The sequence below is a fragment of the Hippocampus guttulatus genome, chromosome 9, assembly GCF_054856545.1.
Source record: "Hippocampus guttulatus isolate MCC_2025c chromosome 9, RoL_Hgut_1.0, whole genome shotgun sequence".
Lineage (NCBI taxonomy): Eukaryota > Metazoa > Chordata > Actinopteri > Syngnathiformes > Syngnathidae > Hippocampus > Hippocampus guttulatus.
The window spans coordinates 16,592,793-16,611,668 of record NC_141269.1 but is presented as its reverse complement, the minus strand read 5'-3'; the positions used below and the strand labels follow the sequence as shown (position 1 = coordinate 16,611,668).

Below are 18,876 nucleotides of genomic sequence, written 5' to 3'. Positions count from 1 at the left end.
GTGCTGTTGGCTCCTTCAAACAGGGCTCTCCAACTCTCACTGGAGCGTTTCGCAGCCGAGTGTGAAGCGGTTGGGATGAAGATCAGCACCTCCAAATCTGAAACCATGGTCCTCAGTCGGAAAAGGGTGGAGTGTCCCCTCCGGGTCGGGGAGGAGATCTTGCCCCAAGTGGAGGAGTTCAAGTATCTTGGGGTCTTGTTCACGAGTGGGGGCAGGAGGGAGCGGGAGATCGACAGGCGGATCGGTGCAGCGTCTGCTGTGATGCGGACGTTGTATCGGTCTGTCGTGGTGAAGAAGGAGCTGAGCCAAAGGGCGAAGCTCTCAATTTACCGGTCGATCTACGTTCCAACCCTCATCTATGGTCACGAGCTATGGGCCGTGACCGAAAGAACGAGATCCCGGTTACAAGCGGCCGAAATGAGTTTTCTCCGCAGGGTGTCCGGGCTCTCCCTTAGAGATAAGGTGAGAAGCTCGGTCATCCGGGAGGGGCTCAGAGTCGAGCCGCTTCTCCTGCACATCGAGAGGAGCCAGATGAGGTGGCTTGGGCATCTGATTCGGATGCCCCCTGAGCGCCTCCCTGGTGAGGTGTTCCGGGCATGTCCCACCGGGAGGAGACCCCGAGGAAGACCCAGGACACGCTGGAGAGACTATGTCACCCAGCTGGCCTGGGAACGTCTCGGCATCCCCCGGGGAGAGCTGGAAGAAGTAGCTAGGGAGAGGGAAGTCTGGGCTTCCCTGCTAAAGCTGTTGCCCCCGCGACCCGGCCCCGGATGAGCGGTAGATGATGGATGGATGGATGGATGGGTTCGTAGGTTTGGAGTGGATAGCTCTACTTTATGAATGGGCAAAAGGAGAGATGGAATCCTTTGAACACAGCTTTTATTCTTTCAACGTCTGCAGCGCAACTTCCAACAAGAACACAACAAACCCCCTTCCAGTAACGAAATCACTTCCTGCTTCTCTTCAGCCAATCAGACGCAAGCAACATAAGAATGTTTCAACAATTATTGAACAGAATATAATTTAGGTTCAGTAACTATAACATAAAGGAATATAATGCTCAAATATAAAATGAAAATAATTAATAATTTAACATAAGCTTACATAAACATCGTTTAATATAATATGCGTAATAGGGCCGAGCAAATCACAATGTCCGTGTTTCATATTCGTCTATTCATAATGGTGTTTTTTTTTTATCATTTAAAAGAACTAAAACAAATTAAAGATAAAAGTTGTCCATTATCCGAGCCGCCTATCCTCAGAGTCGGGTGTGCTGCGTCGCGGGTGTGCCTGAGCCGACCCCAGCTGACAGCGTCCAGTCGGCGGGGTGGTTACCGTAGCCAATCGCAGGGTAAACAGATGAACAACCATTTTCACTCACATTCCTGAAAACGCTCCTAAATTACAGGAAGTATGGTCTACGTTGTTACTGTAAATTGAGGGGTTCGTTGTTTCTAGTGGATAGCTCTTCTTCACGAACGACAAAAGGAGAGATGGAATCCTTCAATGCAGTTAATTAAAACGGAGGGCGGGGGGGGGGGCGTCTGCACCGCAGCACGTTCGAGAACACAATTCTCGTAACTAAAATCACTTCCTGCTTCTCTTACTTTAACAGCCAATCAGAACCTATCAACATAAAAACATGTCTAAGCAATTATTTCAACAACAGAATATAATTTAGGCATGCTTAACATGAAATAATATGATGCTCAAACATAAAATGATAATTAATAATATAACATAAGCTTACATTACTTCCCACCACTACTGAGACCCCAATGAGAACAAAAGGTACAGATAGATAGTTGTACAATGTCCTGGTTACTGCTGAGTTCTATGAGTCGGCCCACTTACGTCATTGTCTTGGACCACTGGGGTCAACCTTACTTTTACCCCCACAAGCGTCACGCGTTTGACGTATTCCTCTCTCTCTCTCTCTCTCTCTCTCACACACACACACACACACACACACACACACGTACACACGCGCGCGCGCGCATTTCCCAATCCACCACAAGCAGATCAATTGGAAACTGTCCCCAAAGACTCCTCCCCAACCCACCCGCACCCCTTTCTCACTCATCAAGACGGAACATCATTTGCTCTCCTCCAATTTGATTTGACGAACGTCTTGGGTCACGATACGTCTCCCCGCCCGCATATAAAAGCAGCAGGAAATTCGCCCAACAGGCAACCAAGCGCAACACGACTTGCAGGAGAACAGCCCCTCATTCCTACCCCAGAAAAAAGAGCTTCGCGTAACGGCACAAGTGCTTTCCAGACATGGATAGGTCCCTTCGGTTTGCTGTGGTTTGCGTTGGAGTGTCCTTGCTCATCTCCTGTCACTCCGTCCAGGCCTGGTACAAGCAGTCCACCGGTCCCACCTACTACTCTGTGGGTCGCGCCTCCGGTTTGCTCTCTGGAATCAGGAGGTCGCCTTATGTGCGTAGGTCCGAGTCCCAAGAAACGATGGAAAGTGGAGAGACGACCGGTGCCAACGTTGTTCCGGAGACGGGCAGGCAGGTCTCCTTGCTCAAAAGTATGGTGAGTGGTATTGAGATGGTGATCATTTTGTTCCGCGTTTTAGTTCGTGTCCGCAACCTTCTTTTCAGAAGCGCAATTCCACTTTCCGCCGAAACGGAATGTATTTTCTTTCCCTTCATTTTGAAATTGCTTGTCAGGTAAAACAACAACGTATTTATCAACACATCCAAGACCGATGATCTCCGTGCGTAAAAGCACGTTTTACGCACGAGCGTCAGGCGCTTCCCGAGCGCGCGTCAACGCGGTGCAACTAAAAGTGCCATGACGATGACTTTCTTTTAAGGAACGCATTTGGAATTGGATTTGGATCCTTAAAATATGTTGCGGGAAAAGAAAACAATGGCGTTTACGTGACACTGCTCTTTCATTTCATCATCTGACGAACGCCCACTAAATTAATTTCTGTCTTGTTATTGATGTGGTATTTGGATTGAAGGCTATTTGCGTGAAGGACATCTCCCCAAACCTGAAGAGCTGTGAGTTGCTGCGGGATGGAACCGGCACTTTCCAGTGCAAGGCGGACGTCTTCCTCACCCTGGACTCGCTGGACTGCCTGTCCGCATGAGTCCACCTTCCGCTCAACTTGTACAGAAAAGGGAGGTCATTGTCGCCCAGTATTGACACTTGAATGTCTTCCCCCCCCCCCCCCACCTTTTATGTAAAGGTGCAGTTCTGTTTCATTTCTTTTTATTTTTGGTTGGGTATAAATCGTTTCAGAGTTCACATTGAGTGTTCCGTACCGTGACGTGCACCCGCACTGCTGTATGTGAGAAAGTGGATTTCTGTATATTACTTTTTATTGTATCGATAAAAATGAACAAATATTTGGAACCCGCTGTGTACAGGTGTCTCTTCATATTCCATTTCATAGCAAGGAAAACAGAGAAAAATGATGCAAGATTCAAGCCACACATTTTTATTACATCTTGCAGTTTCAGGACAACGTTGAACATACTGAACCGAATAACACACTGGGGAAACGAACAACAACAACAATGTGTATTTTCATTTTTAGTTAAAGACAAAAGAACATTAAGAATAAGAGGAAATGACCAACATAAGGCATTACTCTCCTTTAACTTCCAGTCAAGACACAAACATGAAACGGAGTACTGACGTATTAAGAACATTTAAAATGGCCTCTGCAATGTAAGAGAGGCCTTATGGATCACATTTAAAACGCGCCAGGTTTGATGTGATCCCAAAATGTCAAAGACAGGTAATTAAACGCTTCGGCCGGTTTGCACCAACAAGGTTCAACTTTAAATCTAGATTGAATCATGGTTTAAGTTTGAATTCTGTTGCAGCAAACTTTAAGCGTACTTTAAAGTAAAACAAATTCCATTTAAACCTCTCTTTAAACCAAAGTTGAATTTCTGCCGTTAAACCAAGTTGAAATTCCAGTTTAAACTGTGTGTGAGAATTAATGGTAAACTGATAGTTTGGATGGTTTAACTTCAACAATTGGCTGCATTTTTTTAGGCTCTAGTCTTTTATTTGCTACGTTAATTCGGACAAGCTTCCAAGTGCCGTTAGGCTCATGTTTTTGCTAGCTAGCAACAGTGTAAAATATCTCACAGAGCGGCATGGCGCTTACCTGTGAGGGCCCTCAAAATTTGATGGTGAGAAGAAGAACTGTTTCTGAGTGTCTGGCAACTGTCTTCACAAACTCGAATGAACCGGAATGAAAAAAAAACGACATTCGCTACGTGTGTATACACTCGAGAACCAAGCCGGTCAGTGAGTTTAATTGGGGGAAAAACCCAAAACCAAACATTGACAGGGTTCTCCTCCACAGTGGTGTAGCAGTGTAGGTTATATATTTTATTGCGGAATTAATGATTAATTTTCATTTCGATATCCACAATCATCCCTATAAATTAGGTTGGACTCATCTTTTCGTCAAGCGAGATTAATGTGAAATGGTGCAACAGAGCTCTACTTCCTTTTTTGACTGGATTAACTCATTTTAAATTTGGTTTTGCTCATCTCTAATTAGAGCTCATTTCCGATTGAATTATGGCTCGTTGGTGCCATTCAGCCTTAGACTTTCCGAAGATACACCTTTTTAAAATATAAATGGGTTATTAGTGCACTAAACTAATCGTTACGACGAATGACAAGATAGAGAGAATTTTTCACGATGCAGCTGCTCGCCGCCTTCTCGGAAGTGTGACGCCGTCTTGGATGAGTGGGGAAAATATTTCACAGGATGCACGAGTGTACATGGTACAGCCGCCCCCGTGGACAAAACGGTGAATTGCTCGCCCTCTCACACACAACAGGCACATCTCCGCTGCTTCCCTTCGCATAATGTTTTGAAAGTACAGAGTTCAAACATCGCTGCTCAAAGGATATGCAAGGTAGTCCTTGATTGTTTGGGGATTTTTGCAAAGCTCCTTGAAATGATCAGAACTCCAACTAAAGTGGGCAACCGAAAGACAGTGCGTGCATCATGTCCAAAGGTCTCAGGGCCCGTTTAGATCTCAGTTGCTAGGAACTCAAGACTTTCTCTGGCAGTCACAGGAGAGACACGGCCTCCAAGTTCTCTTTTATAATTGTGTCCATAACCACCTGAAAGACCACCTGGATGTTGGAGGTGTCGGTGGCTGTGGTGAAGTGGTGATAGATGAGCTTAGTGGAAGCCGCGTCGAGCGAGACGAAGGTGGCGGTGATGAAGCGGGCCGCCGAATCCACATCACAGTCTGCTCCTGAAAGACGATGATGCCAAGTTAGAAACATTTGTTTCGGTGGTTCAAGAGAGGTCCTCATTTCAGAGGCTGCTGTGCGATTAGTGTTTGCACTGGTCCAAAATTCATTTCTCCCCCCTTATTTGGAGCTGCAGGCTATCCCGGTTGTCTGTGGGTGAGATACTGTACTGGGTACACAATGAAAATATCGACCAACAGCTATTCACACTTCTATTCATTCTTGGACCCAGAGAGAACTTAAGAGTCTTCACTAAATCTAACATGCATGTTTCAGGAATTTGGGAAGAAACTGGAGTAGCATGAGGAAAACATGCAAACTCCACAACAAGCAGAACATCAGAACGATGAGGCACATGCGCTAATCACGATGACCACTGTGCTGCCGAGTTCAAAAAAGTTCAGAACGTGCAATATACAGTCAAACCTCGGTTTTCGTCCATAATCCATTCCAGAAGGCTGTTCGAAAACAGAATTGTTCGAAAAACGAAACCATGCGCTTAAAATAAATAAATAAATAAAGTTTATTGAACACGTCTGCTCACAATGGAAAGCGACACAAGGAAGCATCACTTCCTCGTGTAAGGAAGGCAAGAGCAGTCAAATGGTGCATTCAAGTGTGCTCAGTTTGTTCGAGAACCGAATTATGGTCGTAATCCGAGGCATAAAAAACTCGAAGGTTTTGATCGAAAACCGATTTGGTCGAGAACAGAGACGTTCGAAAACCGAGGTTTGACTGTACTTGTAAAAGTAGCCAGAGGCATTTAGTTACTCAATTACAGAGCTTTATGGGCATTATGAGATGGCAAGTTGTCTGCTGAGTGACCCGCAGAATTTTCGCTTCCGTGTTCCAATGTTTAGTAAAAGGCATAACTTTTAGACAAACCTTTAAACTGAGGGAGGTAATGGCGCAGATGTCGCCCCGAGTGCAGAATCTTGTCTTGGAAAAGGTCAATTTTGTTCATGAATAAAATCTGCAACAAAGACAATAGACAGAGGGAAAAAAAATCTGCAGAGGGTTCGAGAAATTCATCATGAGTCACCGGTTTTCTATCATGTGGAAATGAAAAATAATTTTGAAAGATCATCAAACATCAACTGGGACCCTTTTAGTGATTCCCACTTGTAAAAACACAATCACAAAACAAGCAATGAAACCAATGACTCACGTTTCAAAGATGTGGTTGTCACTTGAAACTGTAACTATATACGGGCCAGGATGTCCAAAAGTCACCACACGCTTACTTTAAAAAAAATCATTTTAGGTAACTGGGACAGAAGCAAGGCCACCAGAGACTCTGCAGTTTTTGAGCATCAAAATCTTCCGCCTTAAGCCTTTGAACAACCTGAAGTTTTCGAACAGATTCGGCTTCGAGAATCTCACCACAGATAAAAGGAAAAGTAAAAGAATTGGAGCAGTGAGATGGCCATGAGCTGAAATGAAATCAGAGACACAAAAAAATTCGGACCCGGCGACAATTTTACAGCCCTGCGCCAAGGTCAACTGGCGAGCCAAGGACGACGGACGCAAAACTGCAAAGCCTAACCTGTCAAAAGCTGATGGCCTTACATCTTTCTGGATGATACCCATCCCAAAAAATAGAAAAAGGGAACAGTAATGACCTTCACTGACACTGGATGTAGAATCTAAATTACTGAAAAAAATAAATACATAAACACTAATTGGGCTGGTACTTGGGGTAGTTGGTGACCGTGGATCAATTAAAATGCTTCAACATCGTAGTGCAATCAATCATTTGTGTTCCAGTGCGGCACACGCACACAAATTAAAATGTTCCCGGTGCTCAAATGAACTCCTGTTCTGATGCCAGATCTCACAGGTATACATTATCGACTTTGTAGTTGACCAATTAAAACTGTCAGTGATCAAAAAACCCAAACAAAAGGCCCAGATGAATACAAGAAGCTGCAGGGTGTCATTACTACTGACAAGCGCCAAGAAAGACTTCACTGATGGTACAAATGTTCCTCCCACATTAAAAAAAATATCTTTAAACATGCGGGGGTAATGAGCTGGTTACTTGTGTTAGCATGCAGGCCCACATGCAATGACAGCACACAAACCTTTCACTGTCCACCCGACAAACACACAACCCCCCCCCCCACCCCCCACCCCCGAAGTCTATTTAGTTTACAAAGAATCCTAAAGTGTTGCTTGAATTGTTTACCCAAAATATTTTCAGTGAAGAAATGAAGAAATGAACATTTTCATTGAAGCCACATGAAGCAAACAGCAAACCCATTCAGACGCAAAGTGAATCGGCAAATGTACGTTCCTGGTTTTGGGGTTGCATCTGCCATCGAAAAGTTAAAAACCGAATTCCACTGAAACCTAAAACGTTGTGTTAAACATGAATAAAAACAGAATACCGTAAAATGAATTGCAAATCTTGTTCAACATATATTTAAATGAATATGCTACAAAGACAAGATAAAACTGGTAAACTTGGCATCCATCCATCCATTTTCTAATCCGCTTTATCATCACAAGGCGATGCTGGAGCCTATCCCAGCTGTCTTCAGGCATTAGGCGGGGTAAATCATTCACTTTGAATTTTATGGCTGCAACGGGTTTAAAAAAAAGCTGGGACAGATCACGTTTACCACTGTGTCCCATCACCATTTCTTTTAACAACATTAGAAAAATGTTTGGAACTGACGAAACTAACTGTTGAAGTTTTGTCGGTGAAATTATTTTCCCTTTCTTGGTTGACATACAGCTTCAGTTGTTCAACAGTCTGGTGTCTCCATTGTCGTATTATGAGAGTCTGCGGTCTCCATTCTCGTATTTTATGCTTCATAATAATGCGCCACACATTTTCAATGGGAGACAAGTCTGGACTGCAGGCAGGCCAGTCTAGTACCTGCAATCGTTCACTACGAAGCCACGCGGTTTGTCATTGTCTTGCGGAAATAAGCAGGGGCCATGAAAAAGACATTGCTTGGATGACACCATATGCTTCCCCAAAACCTAGATGCACCTTTCAACATTAACGGTGCCTTCACAGATATGCAAGTTAGCCATGTCATTGGCACCAACACAGCCTCACACCATCACAGATGCTGGCTTTTGAGCAGTCTGGATGGATCTTTTCTTCTTTGGCCCAGAGGACACGATTTCCAAAAACAATTTGAAATGTGGACTCGTCAGACCACAGAGCACTTTACCGCTTTCCATCAGTCCATCTTAGATAGGCAAAGACCCAGAGATGCTGGCGGTGAGTGTTTTTGATCGAAGGCTTTTGTTTTGCATTCTAGTGTTTTAAGGTGAACTTACGGCTGTAGCGCCGAACTGTGTTTACGGTCATTGGTTTCCTGAAATGTTCATGAACCCATCCAGTGATGTCAGTTTTTGATGTAGTGTCGCTTGAAGGAACAAAGGTCGCGGACATTTAATGTTGGTTTTCGGTCAGGGAAGCTGATCGCTAATCATGGCACTCAACTGTTCCTCGTCAGTCTGTTCACCTGTGGGATGTTCCAAACAGGTGTTTGATGAGCATTTCTCAACTTTCTAAATCTTTTTTGCCACCTGTCCCAGCTTTTTTCGGGAGCATGTTACAGGGCCAACATTCGAAGTTCATGATTATTTGCTAAAAACAACAACATTCTTCAGTTTGAAGATTAAATATCTTGTCGGGTTTGTAAAAAAGTTCAGAAAGCAGTGCAGGCTTCACCTGTGTTTATGGACACATGCACCTTCCTGAAGTGCAAATTGATGAAAATGCAAGTGGAAAGAATTGAGCAAGCCCGTCTCACGGTTTGTCTTAATGGAATAATTGACCAGAAACGGGAATGGAAAAGCTCGTCTTAATTATAACTTACTGTTTAATTACAAGTGACAGAGGCCTCAAAGGCAGAGGCCACTATGGGCATGTGTTCCACTTATTTTTTTATTAACACAACAGCTCAGGCTGAATATTACTGAATCAAAGGTAATTAGCTCATTTAAGCATGGTGGGGAAAATTGCCACTCTGAAGAGAAAGAGAGAGAGAGAGTATGATTTGGATTACAAACTCAAAAATCCTGGCAGAAATATGCAGACAACTTCAGAATTTTAGAACTGCCATGATCAAGTCAAATTGTTACCTCAGTGTGAAGTTTGCTTTTGCTTTCTGGGCTTTTTCCAACACACCTACTCAAAAGCGTAGCAAATCGTAGCATATGTCAGCATTGTCATGTTCCAATAGTTTCTTCAGCTCACAGATTTGCTTGATCATCATCATCAAAGTTAAGATCAATGTTGTACAAAGGTAAACTTGTTTTTACACTTGTAAAAGTAAGAATATTAGAAAGGGACCAATAGGTGCCATATTGCTGGTGCAAACATGACGTTTGAATTTGTCATTAGTACCCACTTTCACGCAATAAACACTCACACTCTGTACTCAGTAGACAGACAAGCAATGTATCCATCCATCCATCCATTTTCCAAACTGCTTATCCACATGAGGGTCGCGGGCTTGCTGGAGCCTATCCCAGCTGTCTTCGGGCAGTAGGAAAGTTCCGTGTACAGTAAGAGCAAAGCTCAAACTGGTTGCCAGCCAATCGCAGGGAACACTGAGATTAACAACCATTCACACTGACAGTCACACCTAGGGACAATTTTGAGTGTTCATTCAGCCTGCCATGCATGTTTTTGAAATGTGGGAAGAAACCAGAGTACCCGGAGAAAATCCACGCAGGCACGGGGAGAGCATGCAAACTCCACACAGGAAGGCCGGAGCCGGAATTCAACCCCGCACCTCTGCACTGTGAGGCCGATGTACTAACCAGCCCACTACAATTCCGCCCCAAGCAACGAAGATCATCAAAATGTTCAGGTTTCTCATTTCTGGTCACATCACATTTGCCTGGCCAACAGTTGCCGGGAGGCCCATGAAAAATGAGGCAGATCACAGTTGTGCCCAACAGGCTTTTTGAATCACAATTTAAGAGGTTATGCAAACACATTAATTTTGAAATGAAACATTACCCTGTATGAAATATTAAAAAAAAAACTGGCTATGCTATTCAAAATCCTTCTGAAATAACCTGATGAGGATCTCCTCACCCAAGTCACAGCATATCTATTCTCATTTTCCAAGTGATGGGGTGAGAGAGGTCTTCCTCACCATGGATGTACTTCGGAAGAAGACGTTGTTGCAGATGGAGGAGAAGAGCTTCATGCTCTCCTGCAGACGATTCTACACAGGAGACAAATGCTGCAATCAGACAGCCGCGGCGGTGTCAAGACAACTTTCATCTTCAAAGACGTTCATCATGACCGAGGGAGGAGTCATGGAGTGAAGCAAACAACTCCAACTATGAAACTGTTACCATGGAGGGGTCCTCCACCAGGGTCATGTCATAACCGCTGAGCGACACCACAAAGAGCACCGCCCGGACATCCTCAAAGCAGCCAATCCACTTCCTGCGCTCCGTTCGCTGACCTCCAACGTCGTACATCCTACACACATCCAATGGAAGAGTCAGGAGAGACCAACAAATCAAAGCATGTGGAAATGCACACTTAACACAGATGTATGCGTTTTGCTTTTTCATTGATTGACTTTGGGGCGAGTGAAACTGGCCGTAAATGTGAATACAAGTCAACGAGTCACACAGAATGCTCTTACTCAACTTTTTCTCATCATAATCCATTCAAGCATGTTTCTCACTTTCCCAGTGTGCACTTTCCCCAGCCTGTTTGAGCTTTGCTCTTACTGTACATGGAACTTTTATTCTCTTGCCATGATGACAAAAAAAACAAAAACAAGTAATTTTTGATACCATTAATAAGGCCTTCTTGAGATGTGGATGTGAAACAAAATAAGGTAAGAACAGCACAAAAAGGCTGGACCTTCAAATACATTTATCTAATTATGTAGAAGAAATGTATTGTTCAGTGGTGGACAATGCCTGTGATTTAGCAAGATGACTCTCCCCACTCAAAAGTTTACTCTTCAACCATTTTTTGCTTGTTCATACTGTACTGGTTTCATAACAGTGACTCAAATCATCATCATGAATTCATTTACAGTCAATGCCAGCTAGGAGTGACAAAGAGGCAGCTTGAAGCAAGCACTCTGCACCTCTTACTTGGAGAGCTATGTAAGGAGAGTGAGAACAGGCTCGAAAGAACACTTTAAAAGTGTTTTAATATTCTTTCATGGGTTCAAAGATGGTGTTGGGATAAAGCAAAAACAAACAAACAAAAAGGCAGCTCGTTACCTATTGCGGGAAGCGCTCCAACCCATCGCCACAGTAAACGGGGGTTCACTCTGTACATTCCTAAATAAGGCACTTGTGATGGATCAGACCAAAACTGTTTCCTTAATTAATGCCCCCAAAATAATAAACGTTAAATACACTTTACCCAGAAAAATCAATGTGAGATAAGCAAACTCACACTTCATTTTAAATAAATGTTTTCATGACCTTCCACAATGGGGAGGACGGATAAATGCTTTGATCCATGCAGAAAATACATCCACAAAGACCGGCGCTATCTTGTTTTCTGGACTTCTCGGTGTTTACCAACACGTTTCAATTTATCCAAAACACTGCAACAGAATGAGTGTGAGGTCAATCTGATAGAATAGCACAAAAAAAAAAAAGATTAAATAAAACACAAGAAAGGCAGAAACAAGAGCAGTAGCTGGTCCCCAGTTGGTCAGGTGCGCCATCTTTTATTGGAGCATCCTTGGAGCTAATGTAGCCATTTTTCGAGCGGGGGAAGGAAAAGAGACGCACAGAGAGGGAAACAAACAATGGATGTGAAGCCATAAAAAAAAACAGCTCACAGATGGGAATATTCCATAGACACTCATTCAATCAGTGAGGTTAATGCAGTCTGCCATGACACAAAGCTATTTATTTGCAATAAATGCAACGACAAACACACACTGACTAAAACGTTTTCAGTCTTCCTTCGTCTCCACACAGCACAACGTTCCCTCTCATCTACAGGATTAAAATAATGATCACAGGGTTTCATGTGAAAGACTGCAGGAAAATCAGACATGCTCGTTCCAAGGAAGGGTCAGCGTTTGAAAAGCGACGTTTCTGCCGCTTTTAATGTTGTTTGTTTGGCTACACTCGTCAGAAACATAAAACACAGGAGTGAAAACGATAGCACACAGTGTCGTCATTAATTAATGCATGATCAATGTGTGGTGTTTTATTTGCTAATCCATCTATTTTCACGAGCTTGAGCTCTTTAGGGTCGTGGGTGAGCCGGAGCCAATACCAGCTGATGTTGGGAGAAGGGGCGGGTACACCTTAAACTGGTCGCCAGACAATTGCACAGCACATATAGTGTATGTTTGGAAATACACTCCGAGCGCGCCCTGGTTCACTTTGAAAATCAGAGCGTAACTCAAATTTGCCGTTCCGTTCTTCAAAGTGCACTAAAAACGGGAGTGCCAGTGCGCATATTAGGCACACCGACTGAGGACACTGTGTGCCAGTGTGGGCTGTGTTCAGAAATAAATTGGAGCGGAGCATACTATGCTTCTCCGAAGACAGGTAAATCCGAAACCGACTTGGACCTGACTGTCGCAAAAAATTACAGTTGGCAATTGAAGCCATTAATTAGCTATGAGCATTATTATCTTAACGACGCATTATGGACTGCGACACTTTTGACTATAATGTAACCTCGACTTGAACCTTATGATGTCACCTCGACTTGAACTTTGTGGTATGACCTCGACTTGAACCGCCTTTGCGGTGGTAAATAATGTTAACACCCTTGCAGACAAAGACCCGACAACGCTGTGCATGCACCTTTCAGCGGACTTGCGGTTTCACACCCAAGTCCTGTCCAGACCTGCTAGAAACAAAAGTACTACCACAGCGATTCTTGAACGGAAATGCTGAAACAGTTCTTAGGAAAATGAGAATCCTGCAAATGATCCGGGGGAAAAAAAACCCGAAAGTGATATACAGTATACCCGTATCAGTTGAAAACGACGCCTTGCCTCGAATATATGACTTGAGATGTTGCTGGCGCGCATTTGTGCCTTGACCACAACGTTTACTCTGATCAAGACTTGTGCCCTGAACGTTCAGATAAAACCTTCTTGAAGAAACTCCTCAATTTCCAGCCTCTGATTTCACAGCTCACCTCAGCCCGAATTCAAACGAACACGCGGAGGACCTGGAGGACGCAGAGGACGGCGAAAGGATCCCGCCGTGTCTACAATATCCTCTCCCTCCCCGCCTCCAACACAACTCACTAGCGAAGTAATATGTGGACTACCTGTGGAAGTATCGCATTTTGAGGTTCAATGAGGTTACAATATGTTATATCATGTTTTTTAAATCCACAAAAAGGTAATGTTCGTCAAAAAACACAGGTTGCTACACAGAGAAGACATAACTGACAATGATGAGGAAAATGTAGATGTATTGAATGGTGAGCCTTGGTCCTATTTGTTTTGGACAGAGGAGGCGTGCACGGCTCGTACATGTTGACCACAACCTTCGTTATTTAAACCACTAGTACATATGAAATTACGAATATTGTTAATTGCTGTTGTAAAACACAAAGGTTCAGTGTTGTTCTAAAATACACTATAACATGTATTGTGTGTCGTGTATTCTATGGCTTGGCCGACAGCGACTCACTTCAGTACAACCCGGAAATGGGATTTCTCGTGTGTTTGCTGTGCGACTGTGTTTCTCTCCATCTCCCTCCGTCAGATGATTGCCATTGCGGGGCTCTAGCTGTCGATGAATGGAAAACTTGAAAGACGTATATGGTTGGTTGGCCTGAGCTGGACATGCAGCACAAGCATGGGAAATCCACATATGTAGTTAGTTAATTTTTGATAACATGTTGAATGTTCATATCGCTGTATAGATACACTAATAATATATTGCCCAACCCTATTTGGAAGTGTGAAAATAACAAGCAAAAATTTAGTACGGTCAAACCTCGTTACACCGTACCTCGAGGGACATAACAAATCTATACGTAATAGTGGTCGTTCGTTGTAACTACTTACGATAAAATGGTACGATGTATAATACTGTATGAAATACCGTATGAAAATCGCCGTGTCCAGTTCTGGATGTGCCGCGCCCTGCGGCCGTTTACATCATCTTTCAATCTGTTGGTCTCGAAATCTGCCATTTTGTTGCCATTACGGATGATTGTCGAAATCGTTGACTTTGCCAATTCGTATTCACGGCTGAGCTTTGTCTGGGAGACTCCCTTTCGGAAGTAGAGACAATTTCAACCTTCACAGACAGCAAGATTGGCTTCCGTTTACCAGACATGTTTTCAGACCATATGCATACATGTACGCGTCCTTGTCACACTAATTGCAATGCACCAGGAGGGCTGTTCCTGCCGAGCTAACCTCCCTTGTACTTGGCAGAGGTCATTAATTATTAAATGCAAATGCTGGTAAAGATGGCAAACATTCCTATAGGTAAACGTAAGAGAGGGACAGCTCTCAGCAGGAAACTAGGAAACTTTTTTGATTAATATTCTGATTTATATTTATTGTAACATCGCCTGGATGCACTAACTGCAATGAAAAATGTTCCTTCTGTTTCTTTTTAACAAACACAGTTCTGAAAAACACACTCTATAATCCAGTTCATCTCTGCAAATTTCTGATGATTGTATTAACATATGATAAGCTCCCCTGGCAACACCCAAGATTTTCCCAAAGTAAGGCGCGTGCATGCACGCACGCGCGCAGACACTGCTGGGTGTAAATTAACCAAACTCATTTATGTATATCCTCGAGATTTGTGGCAGATAAGAGAGAATGTGTGCGAGAGGCAGGAATCTGAGATCATCCGTAATACCACCTGGGACGTTGGTCTACTTAATCAAACGTGACATTGTTGATGAAATGTGCTTCAAAGCAAATAAATACAAGTATTTTCTTTTAGAACCCCTATATTGTGAATACAGAGATTGGTTTCTCAATATGTTCTACAGTATATGTTTAATGATAATTGCTGAAAACATCTGCAAAGAATAAGAACAATGCGTTCACCCGCCCCTCGGTTCATGTTACTGGATTTGTTGGAGATGTGACTCAAAGAAATCCAAGCAATAACACACTTGAGCTTTCTGGCAAGAGACAACCCTCTCCCACTATGTCAGTACTGAGCGCCTTCCTTCCATCAGTAGTTCTTCTGCACAATTGGGAGTTACTCACTAATAAGAACGTGGCTCATTTCTACATCTACAGCAGCTAGCAAGCTACCGTATGCCTCCAACCTGAAAAAAAAAGCACCTTCGCTCATATTATTTGGGCGCAAGTGTCTCTGTTGGGTGGACCTATGCGTGGCACATGATGCCAAACTGGCAAATAGCATGACCGCACCGCCGAACTCCGAGACGGTTTGCGAGCTGGAAGCTAGCTGGCCTTGAATCTAGAAAAATGCATCAACCCCAAGTCAGGGCGAAGCAACCGGCGGCTAGGCGAATCTGAGGGTGCCGAACCACAAGTATGCAGGGCGGTAGTTTTATGTTGTAACATCAAGTTGTTTGTTGCAGTTTTGTGCCATCCTTGAGTGAGAAGTTTTATGCAAGAGATCCCTTTGCACTGGAAAAAAAAAATCAATGTGGTTATTTTGTTTTGTTCAAACCTTATCTTTGGTTAGGATATTTATACATGCACTGACAAATGCATTATGAAAAATTACTACGTGAAGAGCACGTATGCATGTATTTTTACCCTATTTAATATGTGCCCCCCCCCCATATAGTGGCCCCTCAAAGCATTTAAGTTGCCCATCCCTCCCCTAAGTGTTATGTGTTACACAGGCAACAGTGTGGCTGTTGTCTTGACCCACGCGCAATGCAAAGAACGAGGCCCTCCAGCCCGCCAGCTTCCACGATTTTGGAATCTTAAGTCATATGGAGAATTTTTTTTTTTTTGTTCATTCAAATTTGGTAGACACACTTCTGTGTGGTGTGTCAAATATAAATGACATTTTATTTTCACTTACAGGACTTATATATGCAAGAATGTGCTTCTGGGTGACTCAGTGGGGGGGGGGGGGGGGACAAAGAACGGAGCAAAAAGGCAACATTCATAAGAACATAAAACCAATCCATTGATGATCAAAGTGGTTTCATGTTGATAAAATGTTTGAGTTTTGGATTTACCAAACATAAAAGAACTTCCCATTGCATAGTAATTGCCATGACTGAAATTAATTAATGTGCACTGCTTAGAAAAACAAATGAAAGAAAGTCTAACTCAAAGGAACCGACCCAGAAGGGTGAAATGAGGGCCAGACAACCACAAGTGTGGCCTGCGCTCACAGCCGGGCCCCACGCAGCCCGATTCGAATTTGCCAGAGAATCGCAGAAGCGGCAGATTGGCCGCTGGCAGGACCGTTCGCTTCACAGATGAGAGCATGCTCACACTGAGAAAATGTGACAGACGCGGGAAATCCAGAGGGACGCTGTGGAGAACCTTCTGCTACCGGCATCATCTTTGTGACACTTCAGGGAGTGCAGAGAGGCACTTACTTGCCCCACCAATCCAAGAAATGACACACCATAATTAAAGCTTTTTAACTGGAAAACTGTCGACCAATATAGCATTTAGCAGCCAACACAACCAGCGGTCATCAGATTGACGAGTGATGTTCAGACATTTGTTTATCCCCTGTCCGAGGAGAAGGAGGAGCCCCTCCTCTTCTCTGCTCGAAGCAACCCAGGTGTGGTCACATTCGCCAACAAAAGCATGCAAGACGCAGGGAGAAATGACATTTCGTATTCGGTCTGACCGCAGTATAAATCCGAGGTCTGGCGGCTGGTGTGGTGTGTTGTCCTACAAAACCATGCAGAAATAAAATCAACACATTTAGGGAACGAGGATTCTGGGTGCCAGAACGAGCTCTAATTTTATCATATGCAAGTCACACCTGAGTCGAAGGACCAGACAAACTATGAAAAACAGAGCAACGTATTGTCCAAAAAATATGCTATATGTATTTTTTTAAATAATTTAGTTAGACTTAACTGGTTCAATCAGAGACGGAGGGCTGACCAACATGGCCTAAAATTCCTTGTATTCGTGTTCATCCAATCCCTTCACAGTAAACTATTCACTTCGGGTTTTTGAGCGTGTGCCATGTAGCTGCTGCATGGTTTTATTTCTAGATACTTAATTGTAATGCTAATTTTCTGTTGATAGCTACTTGCTCTTCGCGCTAACGCGGTTCCAGACAGACTTTGGGGAAAAGTGTACTGTGCACCTAAGCACTAATTCTGGTCTCTGAATTTCACATTTGTGATTAGTAGACTTTACACCGATCTGATCGAGGGAATCGAAATCAGTCGATATTTAGCATTTTAAGCAATATCACTGAACAACTGTAAAGTCATAAGTTGCGCACTCTATCGGTGTTTTTTGATCGGCTCCGCAAAATAAGACATGAGAGCAGTGGTTCTTAACCTGGGTTCGATTGAACCTTAGGGGTTCGGTGAATCAGCCTCAGGGGTTCGACAGAGCCTCTGCCATGGAGGTTAAGACACACCCGACTCAACAATTGATAGAGAACGTTCTTCAACGTGATACACATTAGTGAAGCACAACAGAGAGAACCATAAGTCAGTAGCACCCAGAGACAAACAAACAACATTTAGATGTTGACTCCAGTAATCTGCTGACAAACTGACTCGGGCTACATTGTTTATATACTTAGGAAAAGCCGTCCTAATGTGTTTCATTATGATCACTCAATATGAGATGTGGGGATGAGGGACAAGTTAATATTGTGGAAGCTTCACAGCCGAGGTAGTCCTCAGGTAGACATTACCAACAACAGAGAGCACAAAATTCAATTTTGCTGTGATAAATATCCCTCCCAACCTTGTGTGTATGGCTAGTCAGATGTGTCACAATAACACTACTAATCAGCTCAGCTAATTAACATCAGTCCAATTCAACAAACTGTGAAAACCACCTCAATCCTTCTGTACTGTCTTTACAAAACACAGATTCATAAATACAGTAATCCCTCGCTATAACATGGTTTATCTTTCACGGCTTTGCTGTTTCACGGGTTTTTTTCATGCAGTTTTTTCAATCGTGCGTTGTATTCTGCATCCTGATAAGCTAAGGGACTGAAGACTTATGTCAACAGCCTCCGTGTTCCATCGCTGTACAGCTTGTCAAATTTTCTCCATGACAAAACCCACAATGTTAATATAAGGTTCTGTGCAGTATATCGAAAAACCGTCAGTTGTAAGTATATAATAATAATAATACATTTTATTTATAAGATATATTTTAATACTTGATGAGTGAAAAAAGGTTTCATCTTTGGTTTCATTCAATATTGTATTGTACACATTAAAAAAATAAATAAAGACTACTTCACGGATTTCACTTATCACTGGTTCTTTTTGGAATGTAACCCCCGCGATAAACGAGGGACTACTGTATTGTATTTCCACATGCATCAAAGAGCTGTGAGAAACAAAGATAGTGGCCATTGTTCAACTAATTCTCTTTTGGTTTGTCTCCAAAACAGCGGTGAGCAATTAGATCGCAATATATTAATGGAAGAATTCGAGAGATGTGGTATAAAGGGTTTGGCAGCTAAATGGTTGAAAAGCTATTTAGATGACAG

The 18,876-nt window shown here is 43.2% G+C and overlaps 2 protein-coding genes across 3 annotated transcripts in view; one reads left to right on the top strand and one right to left on the bottom strand.

The window, feature by feature from the left end:
• Positions 1-1,904: 1,904 nt before the first annotated feature.
• On the top strand, positions 1,905-3,378 carry npb (neuropeptide B). The gene is made up of 2 exons (XM_086119250.1): positions 1,905-2,547; positions 2,984-3,378. The coding sequence occupies exons 1-2, from the start codon at positions 2,287-2,289 to the stop codon at positions 3,110-3,112; spliced, it is 390 nt and encodes a 129-aa protein (XP_085975376.1). The 5' UTR covers positions 1,905-2,286; the 3' UTR covers positions 3,113-3,378.
• Positions 3,379-3,447: 69 nt separating this feature from the next.
• Positions 3,448-18,876, bottom strand: part of gnav1 (guanine nucleotide binding protein (G protein) alpha v1) — a 36,622-nt gene continuing 21,193 nt past the window's right edge. For both annotated transcript variants that reach the window (XM_086119248.1, XM_086119249.1), the window contains exons 6-9: positions 10,594-10,723; positions 10,389-10,460; positions 6,142-6,229; positions 3,448-5,258 (exon numbers count right to left, since the gene is read on the bottom strand). In XM_086119248.1, coding sequence (XP_085975374.1) covers positions 5,068-5,258; positions 6,142-6,229; positions 10,389-10,460; positions 10,594-10,723 — 481 coding nt within the window. In that variant the 3' untranslated portion in view covers positions 3,448-5,067. The remainder of the gene's footprint in view (positions 5,259-6,141; positions 6,230-10,388; positions 10,461-10,593; positions 10,724-18,876) is intronic.